The sequence below is a fragment of the Peromyscus maniculatus genome, chromosome 5 (assembly GCF_049852395.1).
Source record: "Peromyscus maniculatus bairdii isolate BWxNUB_F1_BW_parent chromosome 5, HU_Pman_BW_mat_3.1, whole genome shotgun sequence".
NCBI lineage: Eukaryota > Metazoa > Chordata > Mammalia > Rodentia > Cricetidae > Peromyscus > Peromyscus maniculatus.
In genome coordinates this window covers 124,020,854-124,048,526 of record NC_134856.1, presented here as the reverse complement: position 1 = coordinate 124,048,526, position 27,673 = coordinate 124,020,854, and the positions used below count along the sequence as shown (strand labels likewise).

The 27,673-nt window shown below is 45.3% G+C and overlaps 1 protein-coding gene across 13 annotated transcripts in view; it reads right to left on the bottom strand.

The window, feature by feature from the left end:
- Nucleotides 1–27,673, bottom strand: part of Phactr1 (phosphatase and actin regulator 1) — a 474,687-nt gene that overhangs the window by 95,176 nt on the left and 351,838 nt on the right. For all 13 annotated transcript variants that reach the window (XM_076573230.1, XM_015991023.3, XM_076573229.1 and 10 more), the window contains one exon: nucleotides 11,959–12,039. In XM_076573230.1, the coding sequence (XP_076429345.1) occupies nucleotides 11,959–12,039 (81 nt within the window). The remainder of the gene's footprint in view (nucleotides 1–11,958; nucleotides 12,040–27,673) is intronic.

Here is a 27,673-nt window from a genome sequence, read left to right as displayed (position 1 = left end):
AAGAACCCATGGGCAAGACTTTCTTGTCTCTAGAGAGAGAACAGAGCCCTTGGTTATTTCTCTTGGGACTGTGGTGTGTACATGTGACGCTAGAGCCATTGCAGCCATCACAAAGACTTGTATCACCTGAAGATGGTGTCTCTTAACTAGGCCACATAGTTGACAAATTAACCAATAATGGCATGACCCCACCATAGACTTTAGCATGCCATGCTCATTCATTTAGACATGCAATAGCTTTCAAGTGAACAACGATAAGCTCTAAGCCTTGCTCAAGGCACCTGAGACATTCTAAAGGACATACTTGTAATGTCTAAAGGACAAACGCCTTTTGAATGTTCCAATTTGCTTACTGTTTTAGACTTTATGAGTCAAATTTTTTGTTGCCTGCAGCCAGAGCTTCCTAACTTACACCCTGCTGACTGCATATTGGCTTTACAGGTAGCTGAAACACAGCTACAATTACATAGTATAAAATAATCGAAAGGACCCTTTCTGATCTTTCTCTCATGCATTGACATTTTGGAACATCACCTCACCCACAAGTAAACCACAGTCTCCTGTCATGTCTTCACAATGTCGCCTATTTCTAGTTTACTTTTTAATTCTTTGGCACCTTCTCATCCTAGGATGATTCTCCTTACTCTCAGATTACTTTTAATTAGTAGAACATTAAATTTTGAAGGTCCTTGGTTTTTTTTTTTTTAATCAAGGCCTTCATTTATTTGTGTTTTTTTTTTTTTTTTCAGAGAACTACCATCCATTTACCAAGACTTTGCAACTGTGATGGTTAATTATCACCATCAGCTTGACTGGATTTAGAATCACCTGGGAGACACACCTCTGGATGGGTTTGTGCAACTGTTCCCAGGGATACTTTACTGGGCAGGGAAGACAGACCCTGAATTGTGGCTCCAGTCTACCAACCAGGTTCCAGGCTGAATGAAAAGGAGAAAAGGAGAGAGCCAGAGGAGCGGCAGTGTTCATCTCTTTCTGCTCCCTGACTGCAGACACAATGTGACCGGGCACCACGTGTTTCTGCCACCACAGCCACTCTTGCTACCGCGTCTTCCCCGCCATGATGGTATGTCACCCTAAGCCGCAAACCAAAATAAATGTTTTCTGAAGTGGATTTCGCCAAGTATTTCATCACAGCAATGATAAAAGTAAATAATCATGAACACACACACACACACACACACACACACACACACACACACACACACACTTATATCTAGGAACTCCAAACCACATCTAGCCCAGGTCTCCCTCTATAGCTTAGTGTTTGTCCGACAGCCGGCTGGATGTCTTGGTCAACGAAGCCAATCACCATGATATTGTATGTTTTCAGTTGACTTCTCTGGGTGCCCAGCTCCATGAATGGTCCCTGTCTACCTGGTTACCTAAGCCCCTTTGCTCTTCTCCCTTCACACTCCCCAACATCGAAGTGTTCAAGGGTTCTTCTGACCTCATATAGAACTTTCCAACCTGATGCCTCCCTTATGCCTAGGACTTTTACTCCGGCCACCCAGTCTCATGCTCTCTGGATCCCAGTGACTAATGGCTGGCTGGTCTCCCTGACTCATGTCTTGGACTATCTCCTAGTCACCCACTCTCTCCTGTAGGATGACTGATGAGGCCATAACTCTGATGGTCAGGGAGGCTCTCCTAAAGCTCTGCAAATGCCCTTAGTGAAATAGGCATGGAAAGGGCATAGTGCTCCAGCTTCTGCAACCTGCCTGACTCCTTACTGGGTAGACAGGATGTTCATTCCTACTGCATTTTCTCAAATGGTGCTTCTGCTGGTGCTGGGCCTTCATCTATGGATACCCTCACCCCTTCCCATCTTCTCTAGGACAATTCCTGCCCATCCTTCAGCATCCCCAAGCACTCCTCCTTGCAAGGTGCCTTCCAAGACTCCCCTGGCCTGTGTGAAAGTTCATTACTTCTCCCACTGTACCTGCCAAGCTGTTTGTGGGTTAGCCATGGAGCCTGCCCTATCTTACTAGTACTTTTAATTCCCAGAATAATGCCTGCATGTTGGGCATGGTGGCACATGCCTTTTATCCCAGCACTTGGGAAGCAGAGGCAGACTGATCTCTGTGAGTTCAAGACCAGCCTGGTCCACAGAGCGAGTTCAAGGACAGCCAGGGCTACACAAAGAAACCTGTCTGGAAACAAACAAGTAAATAAAAAGAATAATGCATGCAACATGACAAAGTGGTCAACCAACCCATGATGAACCAAGTTCACTCACTGCTAGTTTCCACTAAGGAATAACACTAATTCTTTCATTCTTCTGGCTTGGGCAGTTTTTTTTCTGAGATCTGTTATTGCCTAAAAGGAGATTTACTTATTTATTTATGTATATGTATGTGTGTGGTGGTGTGTGTATGCCACATGGGTACACATGCCTGCAGAGGCCAGAAGAGGGCATGGTTAATCTTCACAAAAAGTGAAGTCAGAGTAAAGCAGTGGTGTTTCCTTGAGCTGGAGTTAAGGCACTTGTGAGCATGTGGGTGCTGGGAACCAAACTCAGGTCCTCTAGAAGAGCAGTGTAGAGCCTTAACCACTCACGCTACCTCCCCAGCCCTAGCTTAAAGGAATATTTGATTACAATTTCTCTTTGTCTTCTTTGTCATTGAAACCACTTCTCATACACGTCAACTGAATACCTGTGACATTTTTATAGGCAGAGTTTGTTCACAAGACCCCGATGAACAAGTGTGAGCAAATTTGGTGTAAGAAGTCCTGAGCTGTCGCACTTGGCTTTATGTTGTGGCTACTGAAAGCATCCACTCTATCTTCATTTTCACACAGTTGCTACAGATCACAGCTTCCTGTAGATGCCATTTGCGGGCACGACAGCAGAGTAGCTAAAATGGGACAAACCGTGGTATCTGGTAAAGGTTGTGAAAAGCATTGCCTATAAACTGAAGATTTTAAAAGTCCACGCACCTGGGACCAGGTAAATAAGGGGATTCAGAAGGCCACAGCCAACATTTGTCTCCTCTAATACAGAGAAGAATTTTTATTTCCATTTTGAAAAGATGATGGCCTTTTAATTTAAATATCAGGCTATAGGCAGGAGGAGGTGGTGGGGAATCATCCATTTTGAGAGCTCCTTCTGTGTATGTAACGGCACCTTCCAATTCAGTGGTTCTCAATCTGTGGGTCAAGACCCCAAAGGGGTCACATTTCAAACATCCTGCGTATCATATATTTGCATTAAGATTCATAACAGTAGCAAAATTACACTTATGAAATAGCAACAAAATAATTTTATGGTTGGGGATCACCACAACATGAGGAATTGAAGGTTGAGAGCCACCATTCCAAAGGTTTTGCTCACCTGAATAAGGACAACAAAACAAAACAAAACAAAACAACAGAACCCTCAAACTCACACTCTGATGTACTTTATTATTATTTGCTGTGAAATGTTACCTTAAATTCTAGAACTTTCTGGAAAGCCACCTTATTCATAGCTCCTCACCTGTGCTACTCATCCTCTGGAGTTCCTCCTCCCCTCCATATAGGATCCTTTGTCCCCAGGGAGGACAGAACCTTCGGAGTGGGCTGTGGTAGTGCCAATGATGTCATTGCAGGCTGCCACAAGGAAGGGCAGGCCTGTCTGACAATGCAGGCGGGGTGTCACATCATTCATCAGCAGATAGCCGGACTCTCTCCCAGAGTCCCTTACCCATCTCCTCTCCCTCCCCTCAGTCCACTCCCCTTCCCTCCTCTCTCTCCTCTCCTTCCTTTTCTCTTCCTCATCTCTCTCCCTTTCCTTCTTTCTCTCTGTCCTTCTCACAAGACGCAAGACGCACATTTATGGGAAGAAACATGCTCATCCCATGTGACACAAGTCACAGTGCTATTGGAAACCCAGTGACGTCACAGCACCATGGTACTAGGGTGGCTTATATTCTGCAAATCCCGAGCTGCACCAACTGTGTACATTGTTTGAATGGCCTCTAACTGAAATGCTTTCAAGGTCCTCTGGTTGCCAATACAAAAGCCTCCCAGAGTTCCTGTGAGTTCCAAGAGACCAACAGATGATCTTGGCGAAGCCATTATAAGCTGTGCTCACTGGGTGTGATGTGTGTGTGTGTGTGTGTGTGTGTGTGTGTGTGTGTGTGTGTGTTAGCTTCCCATTGTCACAAAATACTTGAGAAAATCAACTTTAAGGATAAAAGGTCGGTTTTGCTCTCCGTTTCCAAGGTTTCCTCCCACGGTGGCTTGGCCCTGTCACTTTGGGCTTGTGGCAAAGCGGAAGATTATGGTGGGGGAGCACACAGAACCACAGAGCTGCTCATCTCAGGTGGGCCAGGGAGCAGACACAGACTAGACAGTTGCATTTATAATCCTCTCATGTCTTAGCTAAGAACATTTTAGATACTAAAATTCAATTCTTTAGGATAGGACAGCTATTAGAATAATCTCTGTAACATGCCATTTATCTGGACATCTCTGGATTTTAGCAGGTGTCTCTTGTTTGATGTTGTTCTTGCTGGCTGAATTTCTATTTTTGTCTATGTGATTACCTTTCCCCTCTCCTGGACAATACTTGATAATCATTCCTGTTACAAAAAGTTTTATATTGGGTTAGAACTTTCTTATTTAGACAAAGAGGAAGATGTAGTGGATATCTGTTCTACCTACCTATGATCTTGAAGTACCTAACCCTGGGGCGTGGCCTGAGGACTACCTTTAAGATCCGTGTGCGCGCGCGGGGGCGGTGTATAGGTGAGTGTGGATGCACACAAACATGTGTGTATGTATTGTAGAGAATACAGGAAAACCTTGGGTATCATTCTTAGGCATTATCTACCTTGTTTTGAGACAGGGTCCCTCACTATCCTGGAACTCACCAAGAAGGCTAGACTGGCTAGCCATGGAGCCTCAGGAACCTGTCTGTCTCTGACTTCCCAATGCTGGGACCATAAGTATACACCACCATACCTTCCTGTCTGGAAGATCAGGCCCTCATGCTCACAAGGCAAGCACTTTTCTGACTGGGCCAACTCCACAGACTACTACTCTGTCTTTGAATTATTTACCCTGATGACTCAGACAATATCTGAAAGTTAAGGAGCTAATGTCCATATATAGAAAATACCAGGCACAAGTTTACCTATTTAAATAGCTGACAGTAACATTTTATGGACCAAAGAGAAGTATACGTAAGGAGGGCTAGTGTTCCCAGGGTTCCCAGGTCAACTGATGTCATGCGAATGTGTAGATGGGTCCCTGTGTTCCTATTTATTGCTCTTTCAGTCAGCATCCACCAACCATCAACTGTTGGGGGCACTTGGGCTACATCTCTGAAAAAAAGAAAAGATGCCCTATCCTGTCTCAAGGTGCTCACCATCAGTGAGAAGTGGTAACCAAGGCAAAGTTAACCTGATGAGCAAACAATTTATAGAACCTGCCAGAAGGTGGTGAGAGAAAAAGAAAGAAGGAAAACTGTTGAGTGAGATGAGGGGGCTAAGAACTTGGGAAAAGGGTGGGGTTTTTAACTTGGTGGTCCTGGAGTGAGCTTTATTGAGAAGATGACACCGAGCCATGTCTTAAATGAGAAGCTAACGTGGATATCTAAGGGAATACGGTTCCAGAAGAGGGGGTGGCCAGTGGAACCTCAAAGGCTAGCAAGCATTATCTAAGTGGGGTCCAGGGCAGGGATCTAGTAGTGGGTATTTAGGGTGATGAATGTCAGGGGCCAGAGGGTAGATTGGGCATCCTTCAGGGCTGGATAGGTAGTTAGAATTTCCCTGGGTGAAGCAAGGAGCCATCACGGACTCTGAGCAGTAAGTGTCATGTCTGATTTACAAAGATGACTGAGGCGAACACAGAGCTGAGGACTCAGTCAATTTAAAGAATGGAAGGCTTGTGAATTAGATCCCAAGTAACTCTAAAGTAGCATAGTGGGGGGCCAGCTATTAGAATGGGGTACCCATGCCTGTGTCTTCAGCCATCCGCTAGCTTCACCTAGGCCTCTTACGAAAATGTCATAGGTTCTTCAGGCTTGCTTCATCCAAAAAACACATCCCATTCCTCACTTTAACTTCTTGCCTTACTGCCTGGCTTCCTGCAGACTGCTTATTGTAGATGTGACTACGAACCCAGAGGAGGTGAGGTTTTGCCTTCGCCTGTGGCTCTGCAGGCCATGCCCGGACACACCCCCAAATGCTCATCAGCTGAATGAGTGAAGGAATGAATCTAGGAAAAACATTTAACTAAACTTCAGTCTGTTTACATTCAATTCTCACTTGAAATAATAAGTTATGAAACAGGAAATAAACAAAAAAAGATGTCTAACTGTAGATTATTTTACAATTCTGGTTAGCTTAGCAGGCTTACTACTTTTTATTATTAATTTTATGCTAGCATTCAAAGTTATGGGATTTAGTACATCATTTTAACAACTATCTGTGGTCACATATCATCCTAATTCAGTTCTCTCTCCACTGCCACTTCTTGTTCCTCTTGTATGGTGATATTTGTGCTGAAATGTGATTTTATTTGTATGTTAATAAATAAAGTTGCCTGGGGGTCAGAGCTAATAGCAAGCCATAGCAGAAGTTGGGCATTGGTGGCACACGCCTTTAATCCCAGCTCTTGGGAGGCAGAGCTAGGCAGATCTCTGTGTGTTCAAGGATACAGCCAGCATGGAGACACACGTCTTTAATCTCAACACCAACCATAGAAGACCTGGAGGTCTGTATAGACAGGCAGTGATGAGGAGGTCATGTTGGGTTTACAACCAATGAGAAGGCAGACCAGAAAGTCAATAAGACGACAGACACACAGGAAGTAGGTCTCTTTCTGAGGGGAAGGACAGCAGCGGCAGTGAAGGGTAAGAAAGGGTTTTTAGTCTCAGCTCTTAGCTACTGTTCTGACCTCTTGGGCTTTTAATTCTGCATTTGGCTCTGTGTTTCTTATTTAATAAGACCATCACATCTACACTCTTGCCCCTTCCTGCTGGTCTCCTTTTTTTCTCCCAAATATCCCGCCATTTGCTTCTATGCCACACGGGTTCCATTGCCCTTCACCCTCTGTCCTGCAGAAGAGGGGACAGGGCTAGAAAGCGCTGTTAACTAACATAGGTCAGATCAAAACAGAAACCACAAGTGGTCTTTCATATGTGGAGCCTAGGTTCAAATATAAACATGCGTGTGCGCGCACACACACATACTTGTTTTGTGCACACGTTGTGAAACAAGTTGACTAACATTTAGAGTGTTGCTGGGTCATGTTAAGGTTCACAACGCATTCCTCACAAAATGATTACAGCCACACCCTAGAAAATTTGGAAAATGGAAAGGGAAAGACCTTACAATTTTATAACCTCACTGCTGTGTAAGTAACAGAATATAAAAGCCCCCTTTTATGTAGTTTCCAGTGTTCGTTTTGGGGGTGGCTTTGTGCTAGCTAGGACTCTTGATTTTTAAACTCTGAGCTGAAACTTGCTTGGAAGATGAATTATGTGATTCATCAGAAAACCAACAAAACAGTATAAGCTGTTGAATAACTCTTCACTTCTAGCACGTTTCATAAAATGATTTCTAGACACATTTGAGAGTCTGATTTTTTTTACAAAAGCATGTGTGTGAGTACGCCTGTGCGTGTGCACATTGAGGCTGGAGAGGATAGGAAGTATCTTGTGCTGTCAATCTCTGCCTCATCCTCTTGAGACAGGGTCCCTCCCTGAACTTAGAGCTTCCGTTCTGTTTCTGCTTTGGCTGGGCTGGCTGGCCAGCAAGTCCTGGTCATTCTACAGTTTCTCCTCTTCTCGTAGGGCTGGGGTCACAGGAGTGTCAAGATTACATCTAAATTTTTACATGGGTGCTGGGGCTCTGAACTCAGGTCCTCACGGTTGCACAGCAAGAGCTCCCCCGCCACACCCACTGAACCACCTCCCCAGTCCTGGAGATGTCCATCCTTCCTGATTCTCGGGTCTATTGACAATATGGGCGTTCTCCAGCCATTTCCTCTGGACTGAAACACTCGCTCTACCAAGGAGGCAGGGCATTCATGAGACTCAGAGGTTAAACACACTTCACACGTCTGGGAAAGATGAAACCTATGGCATTCCCAGGAGCCCCTCCTCAAGGTTATGGAAGCAGTAAACACCTCAAGATTATAGAAAGAGGAAACAACTTCTGGGTGAGGAGGCTGAACTCAGGAGAGCTGCCTGGAAGAAGACTCTGAACTGTCCAGTGGCCTGAAAGTTCTCTAGACAGCTCCAGAGATGCAGATTTTATGAATCATCACTCATGCTAGGCTGGGCTTTTTAGTGATACAACCGCCTTTGAGTCATCCCTGCTTCTGTAAGTGACCCCTCACAGAACTCCAAAAATCCCATGGGTTCGTTGTGTTCGACTTGTAGTTACTATGGTCTGTTGTGGGTTCCCAGTCTGGGTGAATAGACACGTGTGTGGTTTGTCTCACTAGTAAAAGTGTCACAATAATCAGCTCTGGGTGTAGAAAGGGCTAGAAACAATGTGAGACAGGATGCTGGGGAGATGGTAATGAGGGCATGTTAACACTTCTTAAGGATTTGTATATTCACCATGGTTCGAATTCATATCATCTCAGGCAGTCAGTACCCCAACAACATCATCCACACTTTGAGATGAAAAGAATAGAGGCACATGGGAGTTAAGAAACTTAACTAAGGCCACAAACGTGTGGAGTTACAATTGTTTCTGAGAGTTATGGATGAGTCAGGATCTTGCTATGGAGTCCTGGCTGGCCTTACAGTTGCATAGATGCTCTTGCCTCTGCCTCATCCTCCTAAGTGCTTATCATCATCATCATCATCATTGTCATCATCATTAGCGAAATAAGGTCTTATGTAGCTCAGAGTGGACTTTTACTAAGTTATATGACAAAGCTGGCCTTGAACTCCAAATCTTACTGTCTCTATCTCCCAAGTGCTGAGGTTATGGGTATGCATCACCATGCCCAAGTGGAGTATTTGCATGTGTGCATGAATGAGAACATACATGTTTGTAGGTATGTATGCATATAGTCGGAATTTTAATATTCTCTCTGTCTCTCTCTGTCTCTCTCTGTCTCTCTCTGTCTCTCTCTGTCTCTCTCTCTCTCTCTCTTTCTCTCTCCCATCACAGAGGTAATAACCATTTTGGAGTGTCTGTTCTCCGTCTGACATTCTTTGAAGCTAGGAGGCTCTGGCGGTGGTCCTCTGAAGCTCCTGCTGTCCTGGAGCTTATAGCCGGGGAGGAAATTTGGTCAACAAGCAGAATGAGAAGACAGTGATAACTGCCAAGAAGAAGCTAGACTCAAGTTCTTGTGCCCAGGGACAGAGGGCTAGACTGGTCCTTTCCACTAAGCCCGTTTCTTTTGAGTGTGGGTCATATGCTAACCTCTATCAGCCCATGGAGACACAGCTGTGACCCCAGCATCCCTCACTCTTGACTCCTGACCGCTAATAGGGCTCTGGCAGACCCCCATCCCCACAGCCTTCTGCCTCTTTCCTTACAAAGCACAATTTCTGCTTCAACCATCTGCAGCTCCTTTTACGGAGTCAGGAGCCACGTAGGCAATACTCCCCCTAATCTGGTTAGATGTCATAAAAATAATCAGTTGCTACAGTGAAAGTGTTCTCTGCTTCAGTGTGTCCCCGAGGTTTTACAGACAGAGAGAAGGGTGTGGGGAGAGGCGGGAAGAACCGTCTAACTGCATCAGAACTGGCTTGGGCTGGGAGCACAGTATTTAAGCACTTGCTGCACATTATCTGACGATATCCACGGCCTCTCCTGGGGAGTGAATGTGGAGAGGAACTCATGGTGAAGTGTGCTGATGAAGGTTAATGCTAGGCAGGATTTGGGGACGTAGAGAAAGTGTGCCTTTGGAGAAAAGTGACAAAATGAAGGATTCTTTACCCCTGGAGAGAAGATGGGATCTGCTGTTTAGCCTCCTCCAGGTAGAAGTGGAGAATGTACCTCACCTTAGGGCCTCAGGGCCTCAGGAAGCTCAGTACTTAGCCTAGTTTGAAAGATTACAGTGTCACATCCCTCCCGAGTCTCTTGTCACCAGCGCAGGGGGTATGGTGTGCGTGCCATTTTCTACTTGCATTTCAGGCTGGCAACTTGTCCTATGACGAAACAGTTCCAACATACTGCTGTGAAGTCCCATAATGATAATGGATGAGGTGGCATGCTGTAGCAGAATGCTGGCTAGTTTTATGTCAACTTGACACAAGCTAAAGTCATCTAAGAGGAGGGAACTTCAACTGAGAAAATGCCTCCAGAAGATCAGGCCATAGGCAAGCCTGTAGGCCATTTTCTTAGTTAGTGATTGATGGGGGAGGGTCTAGCCCATTGTGGGTGGGGCCATCCCTGGGCTGGTGGTCCTGGGTGGTTCTGTAAGAAAGAAAGCAGGCTGAGCAAGCCATGTAGAGCAAGCCAGTAAGCAGCACCTCTCCATGGCCTCTGCATCAGCTCCTCCTTTCAGGTTCCTGCCCTGCTGGAGTTCCTGTCCTGACTTCTGTGGATGAAGAGCAGCAATATTGAAACATAAAGAATAAACCTTCTTCTTCTCAAGTTCCTTTGGTCATGGCGTTTGATCATAGCAATAGTAACCCTAACGAAGACAAGGAGTAAGGCCCGGTGTAGAAAACAGCTGAATCAGGTGTGCCAGGACTCAGAAACACAAGCTACCTTTACATACTGGAACCCACAAGGGCTTGGAGAAGACCCTCCTCCCCTGACTGCAGCACCCCACTCCTAAGAGCACTTGATTACTGGGTGAATCCATGAAGACAAATATTTCATGATCTGGCCCCTCCAATAACAGCAGCTGGAATGATGTACAGACCTGACACAGACTACTAAAGAACTGAACGAGTCTGGAAGCAGCGGCTGGCCGTCTCACATGCAATGCTTGGAGGGCAAGCGTGCTCAGAGTCAGGGGAAGCAAAGGGCCCTGAGCAAGCAGAAGGAAGGGAGGCTAAGGGAGAGTGGGGGAAGGGCTCTGAGCACGCAGGCTCAACGTCACAGACCAGAGCTCTTAGGGCACAGGAGCGGAGCCCTGGTACTGTGTGAACCGCTGTGGCCCTTCTTAGTTAAAGGGGATAACAGAGTAAACAAAGACGAGGTGCACAGCACCAGACACCCGTGGACATGTCCATGGAGCAGTTCCATCTCTGTAAAGATCGTTTAACTCTCTCTTATGTATGGTTATAATCTTCCCATTTCATGTTTCTTCCTATTGTGGAGAGAGACTTCACAGTTCCAAGAGAAAGGAAAAAAAACCTGCTAAGAAAATCCTATTCGGTTGTGGCTTTTTAATATTTATTTTGGGAAATCACAAAGCTCACACAAGCATGGGCAATTGTGGGAGGACCTGGCCCCGCTTTTTCCCCCACGGTACTCTTGAATAGAGAGAAGTGAGAAATATTTAGATAGAAATATAGAGGGGAGGGAGACAGATAGAAACACAGGATAGCCTTGGCAGGGCTTGGATCAAAACCCACCAGCCCCTTCAGTCTCCTCTAAGGGGCTATTTATAGAAATGCCGAGGGGTGGAGCAAAAGACCGCCCCCTAGCACAGCCAAGTGCAGACCCTTCTAAACACCTGGTAATCACGCAGGTGGTCAATCCATCCCCTTATGAAGCCCTGCTGTGTAAAGCAAGCTCAGATCTCACTAGGAAACCTTTGCAGACTCCCACAGGCAATTGTATTTGCCCCGGTGCAGGGCCTCCATCTTGGTGTGTGTGTGTGTGTGTGTGTGTGTGTGTGTTCCTGGTTGACTTGGGTAGCACAGTGTCCTTTCTTCTCATCTCACATTGATGCCTTCAGCACCTTCTGCCACGTTCTCTCCCCTCCAGAACCAGCAGGTTTTAAGTGCTCAATCCTGATAAAGTGATGCAGAACCGGAAGTGAACCTGTACACCTCGCTGGGCCTGTGGACCACACACAGCCTCTTACCTTTATCATAGATTTCCTTCAAGACCCCTCGTTTGATCAGCTCCTCTCTGCTCTGCCTCATCGATATCTTCCTTTCCAGAGCTGCAAGCAAGAGACCAGAGAGGTGGGTGTGAATGGTAACAATTGTCTTCCTCCTCACCACGAAAGGACGCATCAATTAATAGATATTATGATCTAATGAAAGAGCCTATGAATTACGTTTTGCTGATGGTAAGCTAAGGACACCAGTTAATATTTGAACACTCTGAAAAGACATTTAACCAGATTATTAACACTCTTTGAGTTACCTATAAGGCAGGTTATTGAATTTGATGTATGACTTCTGACTCTGAGTTACGGTAGAGATGCCTCAGCATGGAGAAGCTTTGTCAACCACATGGCTACTGGATAAAGGAACCAGGACCCTGAGCCTCTGGGACTCTACCTCTCAGTCAGAGGCACGTGCCTGAGTATGGCTGCTGCAGCCAGACAGGCTGGGCGTTTCACCGGTCTGGCTCCCCACTGAGGGTCTCCTTGCCTTTCCAGTGCAAAAATTAAATTGAGGTATGCATTTGGATATTTATCTCTTGAAAAGTACCCTGCATTGGCATTGCCCATAGGACCTCCAGGGGATGATCTGAGGGGTGGTGGGTAACCAGGGAAGATCTCTGGTTTACCTCCCCATGTGGGAGAAGCCACATGAGGAATGAACTTTTCCCAAGCCAGGTGTTCCTCCAGCTGAGCCACATGTGTGGTAGGTGGGGCTGGAGAGAGTTTTCCTATGGGAAGAGTGGGTGTAATGAGGACCAATGAAGGGGAAATAGACACAAAGGGCCCACAGGAGGCATGCTGGGAGCCTGTGGAGGGAAGGAAGTCCCTTCAGCACCTGCAAAATTCAGTCTCTGGCAAACAAGGTGTGTGTGTGGGTGGGGGGGGGGTTTATTTCAGTGGCTTGTGTCAGTCTGAGCATTTCCACATCCTTCAGGAGCATAACTATTTAGGGGTGACATGCTTCTGACAGAAGAGAGGAGCAAAGCCACACGCAGGTCAGTTACACATACACACAGATACACCTCAACAGAATTTAGAATAAGGACGAGTGGGCAAGAAGCAAAGCCTCCATGGGAGCCCATGAGTGGAGGACATCAGTCATAGCTCTTCGCTGCTCTGGGAAAACTGATGCCTCACCCCAGCTATTGTGATTTCACAAGTCCTCAGTAGGGCTGGGGCACCTTGATTTTGATAAAAAGTTCTCTGAGTCGCTGTCAGGCACAGCTAGGCTCAAACTCTGATGCTATAGTTTGGTAAAGCATTTCTTTCCTATATAGAGTGCTCTGGTGTCAATCCTCAACACTATAAAGAAAACAATGTAGGTCCTCCTCCTCCTCCTCCTCCTACTACTACACACACACACACACACACACACACACACACACACACACACACACACACGCACACACACCCTACCCTCTAATGAGAAGCGATTCTTCCTCTTGGTCTATAGAGCTAGTTCTAGGACAAGGCTACACAAAGAAACCCTGTCTTGAAAAAACAAAAACAAAACAAAACAAGGGCCGGGCGGCGGCGGCGGCGGCGGCGGCGGCGGCGGCGGCGGCGGCGGCGGCGGCGGCGGCGGCGGCGGCGGCGGCGGCGGCGGCGGCGGCGGCGGCGGCGGCGGCGGCGGCGGCGGCGGCGGCGGCGGCGGCACACGCCTTTAATCCCAGCACTCGGGAGGCAGAGGCAGGCGGATCTCTGTGAGTTCGAGGCCAGCCTGGTCTCCAAAGCGAGTTCCAGGAAAGGCGCAAAGCTACACAGAGAAACCCTGTCTCGAAAAACCAAAAAAAAAAAAAAAAAAAAAAAAACACACAAAAAAAAACCAAAAGTGCAAGGATTACAAGTGTGCACTACTGCTCCAGCCTTACGTAGGTTCTGGGCATTCCAATGAAAGTCCTTACGCTTGTGTGGCCAGTACATCACCGACTAAGCCATCTCCACCTCCCTGAGGGCACATTTCCTCAGGGTGGAACAGCGCAGGAAGTGACGTCATCACTCTATTCTCAGTTGCTTCCTCCTTCTAAGGTGCTGTTTCCCTGGTATCTCTTTTCACTAGCTCTGCACAGAGCCTCTCCTCTTGCCTCATTGCCAGCCATCCTTCCAAAGTGAGAGCTCAGCTTGCTCAAGGCCAAAGTCAAGCACATCACCACTCCAGTGTGCAGGGAAGTGAGCTGTCTGGTGCAGAAGGACCCTTCCAGCCTGACCTTGTTTCTTACTCAACTATAAAATGGGCCTGTGGGATTAATGAAGGCTTCCTGCTTCATTAAGCAAGGCTGTAGGCCAGCTCTCTTTACCGTGTAAACTTGGCTTTGAGTGAGGTCAAGACAGGAAAAGGAGAGGAGAGAAATTATGAAAATTGAAAGACGAGAAGCCCGTCCCTGGAGAGGAACAGTATAAAATGCACTACACTCTCCCAAGGGACCAGGGGATGAGGCAGGAGGCCATGCTGTCTCTATGGATGGCTTGGCCTTTGGGAGGGAGGAAACAGAACTGAGTAGAACAGAGCCAGCAAATTGAAATAAGATAAAAATCCATATTGTCAGCTTGCAGGCAACAACCTGCAAGCAGGTATCACTTCTACATCAAGGAAAACATAGAGTGAGTCAGTCAGGACTTACGTTAAAACAATAAAACTCAAGGACGTAAGAATCATTCTTATTAGAGCACAGGGAAGTGTAAGTCTGAGGGACCACACATGGAAGGCTTTAGTGTAAACTTTCAAAACTTCTAAAATTAGATAGTGGGGATTAGAGAGATGGCTCAGTGGTTAAGAGTGCTCTATAGGCCCCTGGTCAGCTCCTGGCACTCATGTTGGGTGACTCACAAGTGCCTGTAACTCCAGCTCCAAAGGATCTGATGCCCTCTTTTGGCCTCCTGGGCTGCTGTACACATAGTAGATAATACAGACATATATACATAAGTAAAAAGAAATCTTTAAAAACCCACCTAGATAGTGGTGATGGCAGTATGAATCTTTGCATTTTATTTGGGAACTTTATTTTCATTTTGATTGATTGATTGTGTGTGTGTGTGTTGATATTTTATTTGTGCACCCCAATAAAGCTTATCTGGGGATCAGAGGAAAAAGCCAGCCACTACAGTGAACATAGAGGTCAGGCAGTGGTAGCACACACCTTTAATCCTAGCATTTGGGAGGCAGAGATCCATCTGGATCTCTGTGAATTCAAGCCCACCCTGGGGACAGAGCCACATGTGGTGGCACATGCCTTTAATTCCAGTGCTAGTTAACCATAGAAGTCTGGAGGTCTGGACAGACAGACAGGAAGTGATAGAGCTGGGTGGAAAGAGGAAGTGATGTAGCTGGACAGAGAAAAGAAGAGGGCAGAGCACAGAAAGGCATAGAAGGCGTGAGTATACAGGAAGTAGCTCTCCTGGGCTGAGATTTTCCTACTGGTAAGAATGTGGCTTCTCTGATCTTTCAGCTTTCACCCCAGTATCTGGCTCCAGGTTTTTTTTTTTAACTAATGAGACCATTTAGCAATTGTCGTGTGTGTGTGTGTGTGTGTGTGTGTGTGTGTGTGTGTGTGTGTATGTGTTTGTGTGTGTGTGTGTACATGTGTGTGCACATGTGTGTGCATCTGGAAACTTATAGGGATGGTAGGTGCCTTACTTTATCATTTTCTCCCTTATTACCTTGAGGCAGAGCCTCTCCCTGAACCTGGAGCTAGGCTGGTAGCCAACAAGCCCCAGAGACCTTCCTGTTCCTGCCTCCCACAATACTGGGTTTACAAGTACATTCACAGGCATGCCTGGCTTTTTACAGGAGTGCTGTGATCTAACTCAACTGCCCATGTTAGTACAGCAAGTGTTCTTACCCACTGTGGTGAGCTGAGTGAGAATGGTCCCCATACATCCATATACTTGGACACTTGGTCCCCACTTGGTGGGACTGTCTGGGAAGGATTAGGAGGTGTGGCCTCATTGGAGGAGGTGTATCCCTGGAGGAGGGCTTTGAGCTTTCAAAAGCCCATGCCAATCCTAGTTCCTTCTCTGTCTTCTTTGTGCTTGGGAGTCAGATAGGCGTTCTCAGCCACTGCTCCAGAGCCATGCTGCCTATTGGCCATCATGGCAGTGAGTGTGGTGCCCATCAACTTCAATCCTCTGGAATCCGGAGCCCGCAAATTAAATGCTTTCTTTTATAAGTTGCCTTTGTCATGGCATTTTGTCACAGCAGTAAAAAATAACTAAGGCACCCAGTGAGAATTTTGAGTATTCTAAAACCATGTAGTTGCGTGTTTACAATGCTTTAAGTTTATGGTATATAAACGATACCCAGTTACAGTGTTAAGCTCACATTTCCTCATTTTATATATAAACATTGTTCTTAAAATCACAAATCAGCTCATTCTGTGCATTGTTCTGCATGTCTTATAATTTTTATTCCTGTCTGTCTACACCGAACTACTTCATTCATTTTTGGATGTTGTGTGTAACTTTTCATGGGACATAAAATATGCACCATGGTTTCTTTTGTGAATCTGTAACTAAAAGAAATTTGTTTCCATGTTTTTTTGGATAAACCTGCTTCTGTGAGCCTTGTGTTTAGGTCCCCAGGAGAATTCTTCATCCCAAAAGGCTTTTCTCACTATGAAGCTTGAGAAAACACCATTTCCGGGCAGGCTGTTTGTTATGTATTGTCAGTACTGATGACAGTTGTGTTTCATGATTTCGGGGAATTGCTTTTTTTGGTAAGACTAAAAAGAAGCAGCAAAGGTTGGTTTGGCCCAGGGCTGCAGGCCCTGCACTCGGGCAGCCGCCTTTTCCCCCTCTCCCCTCACAGCTGCTGTGAGAGAAATGGCTGGCACCACAGGGTGGCTGTCTGTGAATCGGGACTCCTTGCTCATCCAACAAAGTTTACCAAGCGTCCTCAGCTATCGGGGTGATAGGCAGAAGCTGTGTGTGACAGAAGCCTTCCCTCCAACCCCCCAAGGCCGAAGCCTCTTCTTCCTCCACACTGCTGCCTGGCCTGAGGCCTTTTGGGGGAGGGGGCAGTATTGATGCGGGAAGAAGTCATTTGGTCCTGCTAAGGGGATCAGAGGGGAGACCTGTTTAGATTTTGTTTCTCTAGGACAATCTCTCTCTGTTGAAGTCCCTGCTCAGCTCTCCTTAAATTACATTCTGAAGGGAATAGACATTTAAGGGGAGAAGCAAGTGAGAAATGAAGAAGTGTTCAGCAGTCTCACAGACTCTTTCTCCTTACATTCCCTAAAACAGTCAACTTGCAATTCAAATCTGTAGCTTTGATCTTTTTAAATCTTACAGCTCCAGGGAAAGAAACATTAAAGCAAGAAATCTGTGAGTGACAGATAGAACCAAAGCTTCCAGAACCTTTAACATGCTTAAGCTCCCCGCCCAGCTTCACAGATGATGGGGAGAATTAGTATGATCACAATAGCCATAGCCTAGGAAGACCCCAAACAACCCGTGCATTGAGATGAGCACACCTATCATCCCAGCACCCAGAAGGCAGGGGATGGAGTTTGACGTCACCATAGGCATGCCAAGAAGTCAGCGCAAGGCTTTGGGTTTAGTTTAATCTCCAGCATGGCAAATAAGACAGAAAAAGAAAAAGAGAAAGGAAGAAAAATGGGACGTGAGCATGTGGGTACATGACTGTGTTTTAGATGGCATGGTTTGATAAACACATTCAATAGTCATTCAAGTCCAAAGGCAACAGGTACAAACACCAAATAACCTCTCTCTCACTAAATCAGATGTCCAAGGTGGTGCAAAGAGCTAAGCATTTTGCCAAGAGCCCAATTATTACTAGGTAGAGAGGGTTACAATTGCTTGATTACCCAAGGAAGGCCTTACTGAATCATTCATTCAACATGTAAAGTGACACCTTTCTACTTGTCAGCGTGGGCCAAGGGATCCTCTGAAGGAACAGGCCTCATGGGGAGCATTCTTCTCTTATAGGGGGATCATGAAGTTCCCTACAGGCTCATGTGCCGACAGCTTGCTTCTGTAACACTGATCATGTTGCTGGCATGTGATAAAACCTGTAGGGGGTGGAACCTAGCTGGAGGAATTTGGGCCATTGGGGGGTGCACCTTTGAAGGAGACATTGGGATGTCAACACCTTCTTTGTATTTGTTTCTTAACCACCATGAGAAAGGCAATTTTGAGACACTCCACATTGCCTGTGATAACGTGATGCTCTGCCACAGTCCCGAATGGGCAAAGCCATCATGAACTGAGAAATTCTGAATCTGGGGGCTGAAACAAATCTCGCCTGCTTTTTGGGTGATTTTCTCTAGTGTTTCATCACTCGAGAACAGAACAGTAACAGAAAGCTAAATCCGTTTAGAAATCCCATATAGCAGATGATGGCTAAGTGTTCTTGTCACATAATAAGCACTGGTTCTGGTGGCTGCTCTGTCAACCTGACCTTATAGCCCTTACCATAGTTTTACAATAGCAACTTCAGCAGAATTCCTGGTACAGGAGCCAATAATCCATTGTGGCAGTTTGAATAAGAATGCTCCTTCTCTCCCCATAGGCTCTTCTATTTGAATTCTTAGTCACCATGGAGTGGAACTGTTTGAAAGGATTAGAAGGATTAGGAGGTATGGCTTGTTGGAGGAAGTATGTCACTGGGGGTGGGCTTTGGGGTTTCAAAGGTCCACAGTAGGTCCAAGTTCTTTCTTTGCCCTGCTGCCTGCAGATCAGGATGTAAAGCTCTCAGCTACTTCTCCAGTGCCAGATCTGCCACCATGCTCCCTGCCCTGATGATAATGGACTAACCCTCTGAAACTGTAAGCAAGCCATCAATTAAATGTTTTCTTTTATAAGGGCTGCCTTGGTTCTGGTGTCTCTTCACAGCAATAGAAAAGTGACTAAGACATCCATCCTTTTCTCTCTTTCTGTGTCTTTATAAAGTCACATGGTGTCATGATAGTTCTATGACTCAGCCAGCTGCAGGGATTTCCCATCAGGCTTGAATGGTCCTCACGTAATGATAAAACTATCTAGATTGTTGCCCTAAATACCAGACAAACTAGCTTTGGCCTTGAGAAAGATTCCTTAAACCAGAGGCTATGGACACACCCAGGCAGAACAACCCTCTTCTCTCTCTTCCACTGTGAAGAAACATTCATACTCTGGATCTTCTTCTAATACAGGCTTTGGATTGATTGTCTAGGGTTCAATACTTCTTTCTTTGAAATCTTAACTAGTCCCATGCCTGGATGGGCCATCTCTGGTGGGAACTCCCCTGTAACTATTGTTAGGGAACTTCAGAAAAGGTTTGGTGGGATGGTGCCAGAAGCACATGAAGAAAACTCATTGTCAAGGTGTGACCCAACTACTATATTTGCATTCTTCCCTTTCTTCTTCTTCTTCTTCTTCTTCTTCTTCTTCTTCTTCTTCTTCTTCTTCTTCTTCTTCTTCTTCTTCTTCTTCTTCTTCTTCTCCTCCTCCTCCTCCTCCTCCTCCTCCTCCTCCTCCTCCTCCTCCTCTTCTATTATTATTATTATTATTATTATTAGTAGTAGTAGTAGTAGTAGTAGTAGTAGTAGTCATTGCATTGTAGCTAGCTGGGTCATTTCTTCATGGCCCACAAAGCCAGAGATGAGCCTGTTTATTTACTGTTTTTTTTTTTTTTTTGTGGTGAGATTTAAATCATCCACACAGTCTAAAGTCTACTTTACTGAACAGTGATGCCCACAGATACTCAACAAATGAATATAAGCTTAGATATCAGTTACTCAACAGACACAAGCTTAGATAAAAAAGAATCAGAGAAAAATGGTGCCTGTACTGAACATGTACAGACCCTTTCGCTCTCTATTTTCTTTGACAGATTTATTCATGTATGTGATAAATTTTAGTCAATTCACCTCCCATTCCTCTCTCCCATTCCCCTAACCAATGAAACTCTTCTTCCCAACATGGCCCCACCCCTGCTTTCATGACAGATCCCCCTTTCTGGCCTGGCCACCATTCACTAAACAGAACCCCATAACCACTGTTACAGATAGCATATCCGCTGCAGTTGCTATTGGGTGTCATCTAGTATTGGGGTCAAGTGCTCAGCAATACACCCACACGTTCTAAGAAAGTATGCCATTGAGTGTAAGAGACCAGATTTGGGCGTCTTTGGGTCTTGGAACCATGCCCCATGGGTACCAAGAGTTGATTGTGACCACACAGAAGCAGGGCAAGCTCTTCATCTCTGAGCCGAAAAGCCCTAATGATGAAAGTGACCAAGCATCTATTTCCATGTATTTCTGCTGCTGTGGTGGAAGCCTGAGTCGCGGAGCTCTGTGCTGTGGTGAGAGCTCTCTTGGCTAGGAGCTGACCAATGCACTCAGCTCGGAGGCGTTCCCCAGTATGCAAAGGCGTAGACTCCTTTAACCTCAAGTAACCCAATACCACAGAGCGTTTGCCCATTAACAATTATGGTTTTGTCATAACTGATACGGAATATGTCAGTATGACTGTAATTCAGACAGTATCCTCTCCTCTGGAGTGACAAGGTAGGAGACTAGATAACACCACTAACAGGTCTGTTTTTCTCTTTGCTACAGGAAAAGGGCTTCCCTGCCAGGTCTCAGGCATGCATCTGTGGAAAGGGAAGGGACATAGTTTCATTCTAAGTTGTAAGCTGTGTGGTTGGGAATATGTTATTCATAGATTTTTAAGTGTACTCACAAGTGGAACAAACCATCTGGAAAAGCATTTGGGAGCTAACTAGGCAAATGCAGTTGTGGGAGGGCATTGAAGCTCATTAGGGGTTATTCTTAGCTTTGCTACATAGGAAAATGGCCCTTATATACATAGAACACATGTCTTACTTTTTTAGAGATGCATGATGAGAGGTCTGTAATTTATATTAAAAAACTTCAGAAGGGGGCTGGGGAGATAACTTATTGGGTAGGTGCTTGTTAAGCAGGCATGAGGACCCGGGTTCAAATCTCCAGCACCCATGTAAAAAAACATGAGCACCTGTGACCCCAGAGCTGTGAGGAATGGAGACAGGAGGGTTGCTGGATGCCAGCCTAATTCAGTTCAGTGAGACACTCTCTCCTAAGGGAATTGGCCAGAGAGTGCCAAAGAAGAGCACCCGGTGGCGTCCATATGCACACAGGGGTACAAACATCTGCACATATATGTGTGCATATACTGCCCACGTGCACACACACACACACACACACACACACACACACACACACCCCTTCAGAAAACAAGCATTATATGCCATCAAAGTTTAGTAACTATTAGAAGGTAGTCATAAGATCCTCTCAACTTCTCATATTTGGCCAATTTCAAAGTAAGAAGTAAACACACAAGCAAATCTTTCAAGAAGTGTGGAGTGAAGACAATGTAACAAAGAACACATGTATTATAAATCCATTTGTATGAAAATCCAAAAGGTGGCAAAAGGTACAGGTTTGATTTGGCCATAGATCGAAGCTTATAACTACATAGAAAAGCAAGGAAGCGCTCTACGTAAAAGTCAGGACAGTGGACACTACTCATGGGGAGGGGACCGGATATTAGAATGGTGCATCAAAAGGCTTCCAAGTGCTGGCAGTATTTGACTTCTGAGACTTGCAATGTAGTTACATGGTGTTTGCTTTATAGCCATCTTAAGAATTACAGATGGGCACATCACCAAGTTTTCTAATGTGTGTTTTATTTTCTCAAACAAAAACATTCAAAGGGTGCTCTCGCCAACTGTTTCTCTTTGTCACTTTGCAATAGTCTCCAAAGGGGGATAAAAAGCTCCGCCCACATGTGATGGAGTCACAGGTGTCCAGCAAACTGACTCCCGTCTTTGGGAGAAAGAGTGATAGTCAAGGAACAAATGTCACCATGTGCCTTTTCTTGGTCATCCCCTCGAACAGGTCCAACAAAGTGTACAGAAGGGTTGCTCTTAATGTTCACTCAGTCTTCTCCAAGGCTCCAGGGAGCTCCATGGGGCCTGATGTGTGGGTTAAGAATCCAAGCAGAAAATTTCTGAATCTAAGTAATTTTATAGAAGGAAAGACTTTGAAAATTCAGAAAATAGAATGGACTATTCTTAGAGTCCATCATGAAAGGAAAAATCAGCTGAGAGGGGTGATCTGGTGAGGGCATCAGGGATGGTAACAACACAGTTTGCATCTCCTACTTTCCATCTTTAAGCTAACCAGCACAGAAGCTCCTCATCATCAGGATGAGCATAGCTGTCTCTTCTGAGATCAATCAGATGCTGAATCATCATCATCATCACCATCATCACCATCAGTCAGTCATCATCATCATCAATCATCATCATCACCATCATTCAATAAATCACCATCATCATCACCACCATCATTCAATAAATCACCATCATCACCATCACCACCAATCAGTCATCATCATCATCATCATCATCATCATCATGATCACCATCAATCAGTCATCATCATCATCACCGTCATTCAATAAATCATCATCATCATCATCGTCATCATCATCTACTGGCTCCCTTGTATGGGAGCACAGTAAAACATGATGCTTTTTTTCTTTTCTTTTCTTTTCTTTTTTGGCAGTTTCATACATATACACAACCTATTGTGATTACACTCACACTGCCCTTATTACCCTCTGCTATCCTTCCCTCCTTTCTTCCCACCTAGTCCATGTGAGACTGAACCATTAGAAAAAACAACAGCCCCTCCTCCAGAATATCAGCAGTCACCATCTTTAGAAAGGGTTGGGGCCTCACGTGCACCCACCCCTGCCCATGGTGGAAAGGTGGAGGGCCCAATCTCATGCAAGTATCCATTGCTGCTGTGCATAGGGTGTGATTTAATAAAACAGAGATTTGAAAACAAATGTACATGAAGCTCTATTCAGGACCTCTGCAACGACAGACTTTTGCACTGCATGTGAAGTGTTGACCCCTGCAGTAACAGCAGACATAGTGACTTGGTATTAGACACAAGGCTGGCTGCTTTGGGACTGGCTTCTGGTGCTTGAGGGAGCGTGTGGGAATATCTAATTTTCCTCTGCGCTTGTGCTCAAATCCATACCTCTCGTTTCCACCTTGTTCTCTGCTGCCTCTAACACGCCCCCACCCCTGTGTGCCAGGCCAGGAAGAAAAACACATTATAGACTTAGGGCTGGTTAAGTGACCTTACCCTTCCAGATACAGCATGTAGGATGTGCTACAGTATTTCACTGTAAATCCCTAATTACCATTGCCTACTCTGTGATAGGAACGTATCACCTCAAGCACCCAAGAGTGGAAACCTGATATTTTGCCCAGAGCAGCTTAGTACCCCAGCTACTACCTGTGACCTGAAGGATAACAGGGCTTTGTTCATAGTCTCTTGTGGTGCCAAGTCCACAGAAACAAGCCCGCTGGCTTTGCTGCTCGCTTTCTCAGAGTCTCATGGTTGGATCAACCCTGCAGCAGAGAAGTCTGGAGTACAATGTTAACATGAGGAAGCGTTCCTTCAAAATTTGATTTCTCTGACCCTTTAAAGGCGGAAAAGGATAACAGCACCCCTTTGCTTGCTTTTGGCTATTTTTGATGCTGGGGATGGGACCGAGGGCTTTGTGTATGCTCAGCATGGCCCTACTGCTGAGCTACACCTTCAAGCTGACCAGGGTGGGCTCTGTTCTTCTTATCTACTGCCAGGGACGAAAGTAAGATAATAACCGTGAACTGCATTTTTAAGACTAACTATGCATAGCTATGCCATATTTCTATTCAGACAGATACTGTGTCTAAAAAGGGATGTTTCTCTGAAGAGCTTGATTTGCCCCACAATGACCACACTAATACAGTGCATCAGGAGGTAAGGGCTCCGTGCTTCCCACACCATGCTTGATGTAAATTTCACAAGAATTCCAGGAGGTTGGCATCATCATCTCCCCCTGGCAGATGAAAGCAGTGTTAGGTAAGCTGCCCAAGGGGTAAAGCTGGACTTCGACTCAGGCTGTGCGATTCCAGTGTGCAAACACCTATGCATGGCATTCCTCCTGTCCTAAGCCTTCACATGGCGGGGCCATGCCATAGTTCATCAAGCCTGTCTGCAAGCAAACACACTTGGACAGGCAGTCTTGAACTTAGCGAGGTCATTTATTCCCTTGTCTCAAGACAGATGTTTGTAGTGTGCTGTATTAGTCTACTTGGATTGTCATAACAAAACACCATGGGATGTTTAGTTTAAACAGAAAAAATTAATTTTCCTAGACTTCTGGAGTCCAGATAACTCTCATATCATAAGGCAGGCACACCTACAGGACCAGTGCCCCACCCTTACGATTTCATTTAACTTCACTTTCATACATCGTATGTGGCTACAGTGTGGGTTAGGGGTCACCATAAACTTTGAGGCGACACATCCAGTCACTTGTAGACTATGGCCACTTCTTAATTCCATTACATTTTGCAGATGATTATTTCTGAGTTAGACTTCACACTTGAAGACCAACTTGACTGGCACATATCAGTGGATGGATGTGGGTTGAGGCCCCCTCATCTGAAATGCTGTGGTCCAGAAGATTTTGATTTAGATGGAGTTTGAAACACTTACATATATATGTAGTGAGCTATCTTGGGGATAGGGGTCAATTCTACATAGAACATTCGCTTACATTTCATTTCCACCTCATAAGTACAGCTGGACGGTAATTTCAAACAGCATTTTAGGGTACCTTCATTCTGACTGTAACTCATCCTTTGAAGTCAGGTGTGGAGTTTTTCATTTGCTGTATAATGTTGGCACACAAAAGTTTATAATTTTGAAATGTTTCTGATTTTGGATTTTTAGGTTGATGATGCTTCACTTGTATTGTCCACAGGATATAAAGCACTACCTCAAGGGGGCCATGGGTGTCTGATGGCTTTTATCACCTCAGGGGGCCATGGAAACCATGAGTGATGAAATCAGAGGGCCACGCTGAGCTGGCCCTGCCTCTTGCTGCACACTGCAGCAAGAGAGCTGACCCGACCTTCATGGGAGAGGCTCCACGCACACCCCTGCACTTGGGAGAGATGGCCTCACCCCTCACCACAGGCTAGGGAGAACCACTCCTGTTGGCAAGAGGGTAGGGGAGCTGGCTCCATCCCCTTGCCTGAAGGGGTGGCTCTAGTGGCCAGAACTGACCAGCTTAGTTACCAACGAGACCCACAGCCAGGCCTTGGGCAGGGGCAGGGGCAGGGGCGGGGGTGGGGGTGGGCTCCAGGGCGGGCCCACCCTAACATCCACCCCATCTAGGACCTGCTGGAGCTCGTGAAGGGACTGGTCCTGTGGAGCAATACCCACAGGACCTCCATGACTCAAAGCGGCTGCGGAATATCCTGGAGGAGTTTTGGTGAGGATCCAGTGAGGATGGTGTACCAGAAACCAGAGGCTCTGAAACAGACCAGTGACTCAATGCAATGAACATTTGCTAGTAAAGATGATTGGACAAAAGGGTGTACTGTGTGACACACTGTTCCCAGTGCCACCAGGACGAATGGAGGGGTGTCAGAGGCAGGAAAGAAGGAGACTCGAAGAGAGTTTTTTGTTTTGTTTTGTGTTTGTTTGTTTGCTTGCTTTGCTTTTTTTTTTTTTTTTAAATTTTGTTTTGTGGGGGCTACTGCAGGGGTAAGGGGAGGAACCACTCTTGCACAACATCTATAGCAAAAGGATGCTCAATACCCTACCCCACAAGCGCTACTTCTCCCCCCCCCACACACAAACAACAACAACCAAAAAACCGAAATTTACCCACATTTATGAAGGCGAACACTGGCTCTGGCATCTCTCAGCCAGCACTGTGGGTGGGGAGAATTCTGCATTATGCCGTTGATTCTGATGGCTGGCATGACATTCTGAGGTACACTGACTTTTATGCCACAGCACAATGGAAATGTTCCCACGGTGGTAATGCAAGGCTGCTCTGAAGAACTTAATCAGCTGAGAATCCAATTTTCAGCCTTGGTTGTATTGCCCTAGTAATTCTGACTTCTGTTGGGTGGCTGTGTGTGTGCACATAAATCCACTGCTCTCTTCAGCTCTGCACCATCCTGCACTGTTTCAGTCCTTGTGGCCTTGTGGTTCATCTTGGTATCCAATACTATTAGTCTTTCAGTTGCTTTTGCTATTCTTTATCGTTTGGATTTCTGCACACAAGTCAGGGTGAGCTTGTTTGTGGTGATATTTTATTTGTATGTTAATAAATAAAGTTTGCCTGGAGATCAGAGGACGTAGCCAGTCATAAACAAAAGTCAGGGGTTGGTAGCACATGCCTCTAATCTGATCACATGGCAGGCAGAGTCTCTGTGTGTTCAAGGACACAGCCAAGCATGGTGACACACGCCTTTAATCCCAGTACCAACCATAGAGACCTGGAGGTCTATACAGACAGGTAGTGATGAGGAAATGAGGTGGCTGGGCTAAGAGCCAATGAGAAGGCAGAACAGGAATGCAATAAAGGTGAAGGTTAGATAGGAAGAAGCTGGTTCTCTTGGGAAGCTATGGCGGCATGGTGAGCTAAGGTTAGTTGGTGACTATTCCTATTTCTCTGATCTCTACAGCTTTCACCCCTGTATTTGGCTCTGTGTTTCTTATTTAATAAGACTGTTTAGAAATTCGTCTACACTTGTGCATTTCCATTAAAAAAGATCCTATTTGATTTTTGATTAAAACTATATTGAGTCTAGAGGTTCTTTCTGGGAGGGTTGACATCTTTACATATTGAGCCTTCTAGTCCAGGAATACGGTCTACACCTTCATTTGTCCATGCTTTATTATAAATATGGTATTTTAGAAATTGTCTTCCAATATGTGTTGCAGGTAAATAGTGATGTATTTTATGATATCTGTCCCTCAGTGTGAGTGGAGACTGTTCCTGGGACTCCCAGATGTTGCACCCTTATAGAAAAGGTAAAACATTTGCATAACTACCCACACATCTTAGGTTATCTCCAGATCATTTATACCCAACACTGTGTAAACAGCTGTTTAATGTTTAGTAAGCAGTGATAAGAAAAATAATCTGCACCCGGGCGGTGGTGGCGCACGCCTTTAATCCCAGCACTCGGGAGGCAGAGCCAGGTGGATCTCTGTGAGTTCGAGGCCAGCCTAGGCTACCAAGTGAGTTCCAGGAAAGGCGCAAAACTACACAGAGAAACCCTGTCTTGAAAAACCAAAAAAAAAAAAAAAAAAAAAAAAAAGAAAAAGAAAAAAAAAAGAAAAAGAAAAATAATCTGTATGTTTCAGTAGAAATAGTATCTTTTCTTAAAAAGGTTTTAATCTACAGTTGGCTGAATTCATGGATATGGAACCCACAGATACAAGGGAATCATTTATGTTGTATATGGAAGCCTTAATTCACATTTTCTTGCTAGTTCATCAGATTTTATTGTATCTTTTAGATATTATATGATTGTGACACTGAAGTTCATAAATAAGGGCTTCATTTATTGCATTTAATCTTTAAATGTCTTATTAACATTTCTTCCATTTTTAGCTTGGTCTAGGCGCTCTGGTGCCTCTTGTGTCTCAGGAGGAATCTTGAAATGCTTTACAGTTAAGTCTTCTAGCTGCTGTGGGGTTTATTTACTTATTCATTTCTCGATAGGTACTGATCTCACAACTTAGCAGTTTCTTCCTATTCCTATGTTGCTTACAGTTTAAATGGATATTGAATTTCATTAAATGTTTATTTGCATTTAGGAGTTGACTGTGAG